The sequence below is a fragment of the Danio aesculapii genome, chromosome 13 (assembly GCF_903798145.1).
Source record: "Danio aesculapii chromosome 13, fDanAes4.1, whole genome shotgun sequence".
In the NCBI taxonomy this organism is placed as follows: Eukaryota; Metazoa; Chordata; class Actinopteri; order Cypriniformes; family Danionidae; genus Danio; species Danio aesculapii.
Genome location: NC_079447.1, coordinates 4,162,675 through 4,175,623, shown reverse-complemented (window position 1 = coordinate 4,175,623; position 12,949 = coordinate 4,162,675). Strand labels below are relative to the sequence as shown.

The 12,949-nt window shown below is 37.9% G+C and overlaps 1 protein-coding gene across 6 annotated transcripts in view; it reads left to right on the top strand.

Annotated features, from left to right (window-relative positions):
- The window catches only part of LOC130239459 (spectrin beta chain, non-erythrocytic 1), a 114,361-nt gene that overhangs the window by 11,159 nt on the left and 90,253 nt on the right, over window positions 1-12,949 (top strand). For all 6 annotated transcript variants that reach the window (XM_056470671.1, XM_056470670.1, XM_056470668.1 and 3 more), the window contains exon 3: window positions 7,878-7,997. In XM_056470671.1, the coding sequence (XP_056326646.1) occupies window positions 7,878-7,997 (120 nt within the window). The remainder of the gene's footprint in view (window positions 1-7,877; window positions 7,998-12,949) is intronic.

The window sequence follows — 12,949 nt, the reverse complement described above, 5'->3', positions numbered from 1 at the left end:
CAGCCCCTCCCCTTCATTATCAGCTCCTCTTCATCATCAGCCCCTCCCCTTCGTCATCAGCTCCTCCCTCTCATCATCAGCTCCTCCCCATCATCATTATCAGCTCCTCCCTTTAATCATCAGCTCCTCCTCTTCATCAGCACCTCCCCTTCATCAGCTCCTCTCTTTCATCATCATCAACTCCTCCCCTTCATCATCAGCTCCCCTTCACCACCTCCTCCCCATGATTATCTTTCATCATCAGCTCTATTTCACCAGCTCCTCCCCTTCATCAGCTCCTCTCTTTCATCATCATCAACTCCTCCTCTTCATCATCAGCTCCCCTCCACCACCTCCTCCCCATCATCATTAGCTCCTCCCCCTCATCATCAGCTCCTCCCCTTCATTATCAACTGCTTTCTTTCATCATCAGCTCTATTTCACCAGCTCCTCCCCTTCATCATCAGCTCCTCGCCTTCACCATTATCAGCTTCTCCCCTTCACCATCAGCTCCTCCTCTTCATCATCATCATCATCTCCTCACCATCATCAGCTCCTCCTCTTCATTATGAACTCCTCCCCTTCATTATCAGCTCCTCTTTTATCAAGCTCCTCCCCTTCATTATCAACTCCTCCCCATCATCATCAACTCCTTTTATCATAATCAGCTTCTCCCCTCAATCATTATCAGCTCCTCCCCATCATCATCAACTCCCTTTATCATAATCAGCTTCTCCCCTCAATCATGATCAGCTCCTCGCCTTCATTATGGTCAACTCCTCCCAACATCATCATCAGTTCCTCCCCTTCATCATCATCAGCTCCTCCCCTTATCAGCAGCTCCTCCCCTTCACCAATAGCCCCTCCCACAGTAAATACCCAGATGACATCATGCACTTTAACACTATTTATACTACATAATGGCATAAATTAGTGCATGAGCATGTGATTTGAGACACACCAAATGTGTCTCCAGATCACACACACAGTAAAGCGGTGCTCTTGTGACTCTTACTGTTGTAAAGCGTCTGAAGCTTAGCCCTGACCTCAGTGATTTCCCTCTCCGGCGGTTTGTCCAGATGTAGTGAAGATAATGGGCTCTTGGAATTTAGGAAGTGATGTCAGCGGCGCAGCGGCCAAACCTAAAGGACTCATTATTTTAAGTGCTCAGCAGAGGAAAGCCAGTTTCACAGGCGTTCGGGGTGAACGTTTGTGAAGAGACTCCACCTGTCCGAGACTCCAGACCCCACAGATCAGTGTTTACTCACAAACACTGAAGCAGAATCAGCGCTGAAAACAAACACAGCGTCTGTCTGTGGGCCCGAGGCTTGAGTCACACCGTGTGGAAAACATGAGCTCATTCAGGATGGGGAGAGACCGGGAATCACTGGATAAATGATGGACAATCTCAGACATAAAGCTGCAAAAAGTGTCACTAGGATGGGTACTGTTACTTAGTTAAAATAGTTGGGTTAAAAATACCCCAACATATAACCCAACTATAGGTTATTATAGCATCTTCCTAAAAAAAACTATAGCTTATTTTAACCCACTGCATTGGGTTATAAAATTTAACCTGCATTGGGTTATTTTGATTAAATGTTATTTTTTCCCATTCTGGTATTACTGTTGCTACTATTACTAGTACTACTATTAGTTTTATAAATATTGCTGTGTAAATAAATAACATGCAGTTTTCAAAATATTTCCACTACATTTTAAGTTCCAGACACAGCGTTTTTATCCATTTAATATAGATCGGCTACGAAGCGCATCAATAATTAAGAGTGCTGGTGAAACAGATAGAAAAAAAAAACGACACTGAGAGGTAATTTGATAAAAACAACTGAATAAACTTGAGTTTAAGCTTAAATAAACATTATAATGCTAAAACAACACACATATTAATACTGCTGTTCTGTGTCAGTTAAATCAGTTGACTGTTCAAATTCAACCCAACTGGTTGAGTTATTAAATAAGTAACCCAATAAAGGTTAAAAAATAACTCAAAGCACCAAATATTTAACCCAACTGGTTGAGTTATTAAATAAATAACCCAATAAAGGTTAAAAAATAACTCAAAGCACCAAATATTTAACCCAACTGGTTGAGTTATTAAATAAATAACCCAATAAAGGTTAAAAAATAACTCAAAGCACCAAATATTTAACCCAACTGGTTGAGTTATTAAATAAATAACCCAATAAAGGTTAAAAAATAACTCAAAGCACCAAATATTTAACCCAACTGGTTGAGTTATTAAATAAATAACCCAATAAAGGTTAAAAATAACCCAACAAAGCACCAAATATTTAACTCAACTGGTTGAGTTATTAAATAAATAACCCAATAAAGGTTAAAAAAATAAACCAACAAAGCACCAAATATTTAACCCAACTGGTTGAGTTATTAATAAATAACCCAATAAAGGTTAAAAAATAACCCAAAAAAGCACCAAATATTTAACCCAACTGGTTCAGTTATTAATAAATAACCCTATAAAGTTTTAAAAAGAACCCAGCAAGGATCAAATATTTTTAACCCAACCACTGGTGAACCTCCTGTGAAATTATTATTCTGTTTCAAATGTTTCACAAGTGATGTTTAAAGGGGGATGCGCGGTAGCACTGTCACCTCACAGCAACAATGTCGCTGGTTTAAGCCTCGGCTGGGCCAGTTGGCATTTCTGTCTGGAGTTTGCATGTTCTCCCCGTGTTGGCGTGGGTTTCCTCCGGGTGCTCCGGTTTCCCCCACGGTTTCCAAAGACACGTGCTATAGGGGAATTGGGTGAACTAAATTGGCCGTAGGATATGTGTGTGAATGCAAGAATGTATGGGTGTTTCCCAGTGTTAGGTTGTAGCTGGAAGGGCATCCGCTGTGTAAAGCAAATGCTGGAATAAGTTGGCAGTTCATTCCACTGTGGCGACCCCTGATTAATAAAGGGACTAAGGTGAAAAGAAAATGAATGAATGAACAGTGCTCAAAACAAGAATATATTCTTTAGTACGATAGTTTCAGACTTTAAAATCCAGATATCCTTTTATAATTGTAGATATTATATATAATTAATAAATTTATCTAATATATTAAATTAAATAAGTTTTTATACTTTAATTCTTTGTTTATATATGTTCATAAAACATAGTTTATGAATATGCTGCTGTGTCATTAATACATTATAAATCATTCATTCATTTTCCTTCACCTTAGACCAGGGGTGTCAAACGTACGGCCCACGGGCCAGATCAGGCCCACAAGTGGGTTTAATAAGGCCCGCGAGATGATTCTGTAAAGTATAAAAATGAGCCGCAATTTTTCAATAAAAGAAACTGCTGTTCCAATTGATGGCGCAATAGCAAACTGTTAATTTCATCCAATCCAGAAGCCTGAATCAGTGTCAGTTTAACAGCCTTATCAGAGAGAAACACCCCATCTATGCCCTGCCATACCACACTGAGGTGTTCTCACCAGGAAACGTAACTATTTAACATTTTGTCAGTTCAGTTGAATGAAAATGTATGATTTTAAAAAGGAGGTGTGGCACTAAACCACACCCCCTAAACACAACTGTCACTGGTGGATGAGCAAATCATACCACAGTAAATTGTACGAATGAGATTGTACGAATTCATATGATTTAGCCACTAAATCAAAAAGTTACGAATTGCAGTGAGATTGTGTTGTCCTCAGGCTCCAGCTTTGTTTTATGTTGATTTAAACAAGGAAAACAATCTGAGGTTGTTGTTTTTAAGTTAAATATACTGTTATTTTACTGTTCTGGATCATTCGGAGTTAGATTTTCCTCCATGTGGCCCCTGAGCTAAAATGAGTTTGACACCCTTGGCTTAGACCCTTATTCATCAGGGGTCACCAGAGTGGAATGAATCGCCTATTATTCCGGCGTACAGTATGTTTTATGCAGCGGATGCCCTTCCTGCCGCAACCCAGTATTGGAAAACACCCATACACACTCGCATTCACACACACTCATATATGACGGATAATTTAGTTCATCCTGTTCATCCAGTGTAATGATTTTAAACTCTCGGTTGGTGATCTTCAAGTGTCTCCCTCTACCCAGGTGCGCAACCTTGGAGTGCTTTTGATGCACAGATTAGTTTTAACTCACACTTCAAACACTTGACTAAAATAGCCTTTTTTTACCTACGCAACATTGCGCGGATTAGACCTTTTTTATCACGGCCTGATGCGGAAAGGCTTATCCATGCATTTATCACATCACGTCTTGACTTCTGTAACTCACTCTTCGGAGGCCTACCGGCAAGCTCTCCGAGACGTTTACAGTACATTCAAAATTCTGCTGCACAGGTTTTAACCATAGACTGTAAAATATATGGACGTAGCATCCGTGACGTCAACCATAGGTTTCTGAAGAGCGCAAAAGAAGCCACAATTAGGCGCGGCCAACCGTCGCCATTTTGTTCGCGCGTCATCGCACCCACGGCGGGATACCAAACAAGGGCAAAGAGGCGGAGAGTGAGCGGAGCTACAGACTCCTGCTGGCACTTTGCTTAGACCTGGCAGACAGACTTACATTGGGAGAACGCTTGATACTTTATTACCTGCGACTCGTTTGTGTTCTGACCACATGTGCTTGGCTGTACACTATATCAATAAAGTGTTTAGACTTTTAAAAACACTGTAGTAATACATTGAGCCACTAAACATTGTTCTTATGACGTTTTTCTACAGGAGGAAAACGCGAATTACTTCCAAACACTTCAGATATAGTGTGTGTGTTAGTAAATGCAGGACTATTGATGAACTCCAGCACAACACTGTATGATAACGCTTCAGATGACTGTTCTAGAGCCTACAGCTAATCAATCTGTCACATTCTGGAGTACTTTACGGGTCTAAAGAAAAATATTAATGATAAATGATCTTAAATAAAACATACACATTTATAGAGATGGTATACAAGTATATAACTTTACTCACATGGGAAACGGAGGCCACGTGAATGGTTTGTGAGCACAATTAAGTGCACACAGCATGCCATATCATCTGATAATTGTAAGAAATAAGTCCAAAAGGCAGCTGACTGTGTAAAGCCACATAAAACAACACAAAAATACGATGAATATGCCGAGATCAGTGGCTAATCTGCCGGATTCAGCTGAGGTGAAGTGACGGCGACCAGCGAGACCTAGCTGTCACTCAAGTGGCCACGCCCTTAATTATGCAAACTTAAAATAACCTAATATAAAGGAAATGGATGAGTTATTAAAAAATTCACCCCCTCACAGTTGTCATGGAGGGTAATAATAGCTATATGAACCAAAATCGTTCTTTGTACCAGGCTGTAAACACCTTTTTTTCTGCTGTAAAGTTGGCCATTCTAACAGTGGGCTCAATTGCAATTTGCTCTATTATGGAGCCAGGACTAGCGGAATTTTGATGAATTGCAGTTTCAGTTACTTCCGTATTGGCTTCCCGAGGGAGAGCGGGAGGTTGCCGCTTGGTTTTAACACATACTTCCTCACGCCACCATATCACTCCTGTACTTCAGCAACTTCACTGGCTTCCTGTTATATCACGTATTGATTTTAAGACTCTGATTTTAACATACAAAGCAGTGCATGGGCTAGCACCTGATTACATTTGTGACCTGGTAACTTTGGCCACTCCCACCCGCAGTCTTCGTTCTTCATCTGCAATCTTGCTGTATCAGCCACGCTGTAAACTGAAGACTATGGGTGGTCGTGCTTTTTCGCACAGTGCGCCTAAGTTATGGAGTGGCCTATCCACCAGCATCAGGAATGCTGTTTCTCTGCAATGTTTTAAGAAACTCCTTAAGACTCACCTTTTTGTCGTTGCTTTTAATTTAGATTGATTATTTTTGTTAATTTTATCATCCAATTGTATTAATAGTTCATATTTTATTGTGGTCTTTTTATTTTTGGACTGTTTTTATTGTTCTGCTTTGCTTGCCTTGTATCTCTGTTAGTGCTTTGGGACTGAGAAAAGCGCAATATAAATAAAATGCATTATTATTATTAATTCCCCTATAGCGCATGTGTTTGGACTGTGGGGGAAACCGGAGCACCCGGAGGAAGCTCACGCCAGCACGGGGAGAACATGCAAACTCCACACAGAAATGCCAACTGACCCAGCCGAGACTTGAAACAGCAACCTTCTTGCTGTGAAGCCACAGTGCTTACCACTAAGTCACTGTGCTGCCCAAAACATTATAATACTTGTATATATTTATCTAAATATATTAGCGTACAGTACTTGTATAAAGAAAATATTTCTCAGAATTATAATAACCTGCTAATATAATAGCAAATATATATATATATATATATATACACGTGTGTATGCTTACACACACACACACACACACACACAAATCTCTTTTTATATATTTATTTACTGTGATATATCATTTATACTATGGTATATACTGTGGTTTAAATAAGTTGTATCTTGTATATAATGCTTTAATGAGCGGCACGGTGGCTCAGTGGTGACCGCTATGGCCTCAAAGCAAGAAGGTCGCTGTTTCGAGAGTCAGTTGGCAATTCTGTGTGGAGTTTGCACGTTCTCCCCGTGTTGGCGTGTGTTTCTTCCCGGTGCTCCGGTTTCCCCTAGTCCAAACACATGTGCTATAGGGGAATTGGATAATCTAAATTAGCCGTAGTGTATGTGTGTGTGTGCGAATATGAGTGTGTATGGGTGTTTCCCAGTACTGGGTTGCAGCTGGAAGGGCATCCGCTGCGTAAATTGCGGAATAGTTGGTGGTTCATTCCGCTGTGGCGACCCCTGGCAAATAAGGCACTAAGCCGAGGGAAAATGCATGAATATAATGCTTTAATAATTATGTGTAAAATCTTTTACATGACTTAATTAATTTTATTTATAATAAAGACAAATAGTCAATTAATCTCTCCTAAAGAATGTTTGAAAATATGAAATATTACTCTCGTTAAATGATATTTGTTCTTGCAGTGTCATATTTTTGCAGTTGTCTGTGTTTGTGACGGTGATGATGTGTTAATGTGCTGATCTGCCCTTTCCCATCATCACCACAGATGTTTCCTGACTTTATTCACTGTCTCACATTGTTTGAGCGGCTTTAAATGTGTCCTCGCCACAATCATCATCATCATCATCATCATCATCAGTGGCTTTCACTTATATAAGACTGTCTGACGGTTTTCAGTCTTGTAAACAGAGTCATTATGTGGTAAACTGGACACTTTTACTACAGTATACACAGCTGAAGACACCAATATTAAACAACATTATTCTTTTATAAACGTTCCCCAAGTGTTGCCTAAAAGAGAGATTTTATTTCAACCCAATTTAATCATAATAGTTTTAATAACTCCTTTCTAATAACTGATTTCTTTTATCTTTGCCATGATGACAACACATAATATTTGACTAGATGTTTTGCAATATACTAGTATTCAGCTTAAAGTCACATTTAAAGGCTTAACTAGGTTAATTAGGTTAGGATTATTTATTATTTGCCTATTTGTTTATTTATTTATTTATTTATTTAAGTGGTTTGTTCTGTAGCCAATCGAAAAGTATATATTTTAAGGGGGAGTTCGAGTCCCAGCTGTTGTCCCCGTGTTGGCGTGGATTCCTTCCGGGTGCTCCGGTTTCCCCCACAGTACAAACAGGGGAACTGAATAAACTATACTTGCCCATAGTGTTTTTGATTGAATGAGTGTGTATGGGTGTTTCCTTGTACTGGGTTGCAGCTGGAAGGGCATCCACCCTGATTTGTTTCATTCTGTAAGCGTTTTGCTGCAAATATAAGCACAGAATGATGTCACATGAGCTTCTCACTTGATTTAGCTTGTGTATATGAGCAGTTTTCCCCATGAATAAGTGACGTTTTCATATTTCTTTCCACACAGAGGCTGGACGGGTCATCCTGTGAGGATAAAGACACGTGTTTGAGTGCGAAAGTCTCCTCGGTGCAGAATGAACACAGTTTTGCTGAGCAGAAAGCACTCTTCAATAAGGAGATCAGTCAGGTATGATTAGTGTACACTCTCTAGTCATCTGGATTCATCTCAAAATCTAAAGAATTCTAGGTATGCTTCAAAATATATTTATTTTAACCAATTAAGCTGCAAGAACACTATTTACAAAAATGTATGCCCAGGCTAAAATCAGTTGCATTTTATAGACGTCAAATTTGTGCTTAAAGAAAATTAAACCTACTTATACCTACTATAATGGGGAAAAAAAAAGAGAATTATATATATATATATATACACACACACAACAGTTCTGTCTGGTTCTTGAATTTGATTGGCTGATAGCCTTGCGATACTCTGCCAGTAACAGCACTCATCCAGCCACTTAACCCTTCATCCTTGTGTATTACTCCGCCCACATACAGCAACAAGCAGAAGACACTCTGCAGTTTGACTAATAATGCAGCTGTTGGATATCATAATGTACTTTGAGGCTTTTTTCAGGTGAGAATGTAGTTGAAATAGGATAGTGCCTGTTTCGAAATATTTATAATTTCTGAGACAATGAAAACAGCGTAATTTCTAACTACAGCTGATCAAATCATTATTAAACAGGTAAATGACTTTCTAAGTCGATCTCTCTTTTTTGTATGTTGTAGTGCTGTATTTATACCATAATTTTAGCCTTATAATCTTGCAATGTGTGCAAAATCAGCAGTTTTGTCATCATTTTAGACATTACGCTAGAGAATCATTCAAACACTAGCTCTAAAGTGACGTTGGTGAAGTAGCAGGGGTTTCTGCTGTTCTGACATCAGCTGCAGATGTGAATGAACGGTGGAAGAAAGTAGTTCCTCATACAAAAGGGGTTTGAGACTCTCTGTTTGATTTTCTTTTTTATATACATGATTATGTCGTCAAACTGTTGTATAAACGCAATATCACACTCGTAGTAGTGCGATATGGCTGCGGCCTTGTGCCAACGCACGCCTCCCACCAGTGCAGATATACAGCCACATCGCACTGCTACAACTGCCTCCACAATATATGCAGTTTTAAGTTAGGATTATATTTGTGCAAGAGTAACAGCCCAGAACACGTTATTTGTGAAGTTATTGCAGAGTTTAACCATAATATAGTGAAATGTTATGATTTGCATGTTTTTAAGGCATGAGAGAGATTAAAGTATTCCGGCACAAGACCTTTTACCTATTGAAAGTTTAATAAAGAATCATTTTATTGCATTATTCATACAACTAGTTCGTAATTTTTACATTTACAAAATCACAAAGCAAATCTTTGATTTATTGTTTTTATCTATGCTTGTAGAATTATAATTTGTTAATTACATTTAATCCATGATTCACTCCCCCTACAGAATCCTCCAAATCAAACACAGTGAATACATTTGGTAACAATTTAGCGACCAATTCTCACTATTAACTTATTAGCATGCATCTTAATGAGATATTGGCTGCTTATTAGTACTTATAAACGACATAATCTGCATTATCTTAATCTACACCCCTAACCCAATACCCAAAGTACCGTAAAATCTATTAATAATGAGCAAATGAGGAGTTTATTGAAGCAAAATTCATAGTCAATGGTTTGCTAATAGCGGGAAGTGAAAATAAAGTGTAACTATAAAGTTTTTCCAAATAGTACTATTCAATCATGTTTAAATTAATATAATTGCGCCTAAGATTAAAATATTGCTAATCATTGATAATACAGAGCAATGACCAGCATTTGCTGCAATATCTAAAAATAAATTAAAAATAAATAATGAACCAGTGTGTGGTCATTTAGATTTTACCTACTTTCGTAACTCAGTTGAGCGACTCTGTTAGTAGTGTGGAAAATTAAACTTGCAGTATACAGACCAAAAGTAAAGGTGGTGTAGATAAAGCTGGAAACAGAGCGTCCCGGCCCTCTGACCTGCACAGTTTCTCTGCTTCTCTTGCTCTTTCCGTCTGAAGCCGGAGTTCGGCAGCACATGGGAGTGGGAGGGCAGAACAGCCACAAGAGGAGCAATTATTTTGGGATGAGATCATTGTTTGGCCGTGTCTGTTCACGCCTCTGGCCTTCAGAGACTAAACCGAGCGCTGGCGTTATCTCATCGCCACCATCCCGCCCACATACAGGGACGTTATTTGGGTAGATTTGCTCTGCAAGCGGATCTAAGACCTGTGAGATTTACTGTGTTAAAGCGGAGTGGGTAGAATGGCGCTTTTTCACATTTGCGGCAGCATTTTCTCAGCAGCAGAAGTCGTCATAGTTGAGTAAACTTAGAGCACATTGAATGGGAGAGTACAGCAAATCATTATTTTACAATCCTATTTGCTGAAATAATGAAAGAAAAACTATAAAAGAATAGAATAAAACAAAATAAAACAAAATAGTGCGAGAAAAACGGCAGCATGAAGCGAGAATAATGTCAGATTTATTGTCCTGCCCCTATAGACGCTGCATTGCAAACACCTCGCATAAGCAATAATTAGTTTATTGTAGTTTGATGGAAAGATGATATAATACTTACATAAATATACATTTATATATGTTTTTTTTAATCTAAATATTAAAAACTTTTAAGGATTTAAGATGCTGATGATGACCATTAAACATATTATAACAGTCTTATGAAAAAGCTCCATTGTGTTTTATGGCTCATTTCCACTGAGCGGGACGGTTTGGTACGAATAATAATTAACATCAATAATAATAATAATAAATAATTTAAATAATAATAAAAAGATTAATATTAATAACAATAATAATAATAATGAAAGTACATAATAATAATAATAATAATAATAATAGTAATAATAATAATAGTTATACATTAAATTGACATTAATCAATAATAATAATAATAATAAAAATAATAATAATAATAATAATAGTTATACATTAAATTGACATTAATCAATAATAATAATATTAATAAAAGTACATAATAATAATAATAATAATAGTTATATATTAAATTGACATTAATCAATAATAATAATAATGATAAAAGTACATAATAATAATAATAATAATAATAATAATAATTTAAATGACAATAATAATACTATTTTCAATTCAATTTGTCAATTCATCTTTATTTGTATAGCGCTTTTACAATGTAGATTGTGTTGTATTGTATTCACTACTGAGAGTCCAAACACTGAAGAGCAATCCATTGATCCGCATCTCTACAAGTCCCGAACTATGCAAGCTAGTGGCGACAGTGTTGAGGAAAACACTTCACCAATTGGAGAAAGTGAAGGATTAGAGAATAAAGAGAATAATTAGTGTAGCTGCTGTTCATAGTGTATATAAACAAGATGCGTGGAGCACACTCATGTATCTTACCGCTATGTGATGCATTGAGTGTATGCTTTACTAAAACGATAGGTCTTCTAGTTTTGAACTGCAAGAGTGTGTCTGAGCCTCAGACGTTATCAGGAAGGCTATTCCAGAATTTAGGAGCCATAAATGAGAAAGCTCGACCTCCTTTAGTAGACTTTGCTATTCTAGGTACTACCAGAAGCCCTGTGCTTTGAGATCTTAAAGAGTGGGTTGGATTGTAGCGAGACAGAAGATTGGTTAGATAAACAGGAGCTAGATTATTTAAAGCTTTATAGGTAAGAATATTTAATATTTTATAATCAATACGAAACTTAACAGGCAGCCAGTGTAAGGAGGATAAAATTGGGGTGATGTGATCAAATTTTCTAGACCTGGTAAGAACTCTGGCAGCTGCATTTTGTACTAGCTGAAGTTTAATAAATAATAAGATATAATTAAATAATTACTAATAAAATATCGCAATTAATATTGAATGAAATTTCTAATATTTTTCTTGGAGAAACTTTTGCCCATTATTGTACTTTCTGAAAAACACTGCCTTAAGGCCCGTTCACACCGGGATGCTTTTTGCTTGCGTTTTCCATCAACGTTTCATGTCTCATAACTACATAAAGGGCGGCAATGTGATCGTACACACCAACGCGCAAAACGGCAGGTGTAAAACCGTCATTTTTTTAAAGAGGCACCTCATGCTCAGTTTTTTGGTTTTAATGCGCCACATCAAAACCTTCTCCACCAATCAGATTGGCACTTTTGTTCACTTGCACTGAGCTGCTAAAGTGCACTTGGAGGCACTCAAGCGCAAAGCTGTCAATGCGAGCGCACATTGAAGAAGATGCCCAGAGGCGATTTGAACATGGAGTTGCTTATTGCACTGGTGAACAATCATCATTTCTTCATTGCTAAAGCTGGAGCTGATACTTGAACCATCCATGAGCGTTAGAATAGCCAGTAACTTTAACAAGCGTCTCAACTTTCTGTCTATTTTTTTCTGTTACAAGCGGGTGTCAGAAGCTTTGTGTTGCGCCATCTAATATCAAGGAATGATTTTGCGTACTTTTCTGCTTGACGCCAGTGAAAATCGCTTGGGTTTGAATCTGGAAAAACGTCTCAAAAACTCTGACGATAAACGCAAACGAAAAGCGTCCCGGTGTGTACGAGCCTTTAGAGTCGCATTTAAAAACGAAGAAACTAAGAAACATGACATAAACGCATTTCTTCTGCGTCCAGTAAATAAACACGAGTGAGTCTTGTGTGACTAATTCCACTCGAGTTATTTCATGTGTTTCTCACATCAAAAGCAGGCGGGAGATACACATCACAAAAACAAACCCGCAGCAGAGTTTGGCAAGATCTCACAGAGCAGATAAAAATAATAATATGATGTCACTTCTAATAAAAGATCAGCCATTATTTTTAATGGCTTCCCACAGGCTCAAAGGTATTTCTATACTGGAGGCCTGTGTAAACATTTCTATCGCCTCATTTCTACTCCGGCGTTATGAGAAACCCATGACTTCATTCCGGAGGTCTAAACCTTTGTTTCTTCCGCTTCCCTTTAAAACAATAGGCTGTTATTCAAAAAAATAACATTCAGTAAATCATACACAGCGCCTGGGTGAAATGATACGGTTATAGAGGTTATG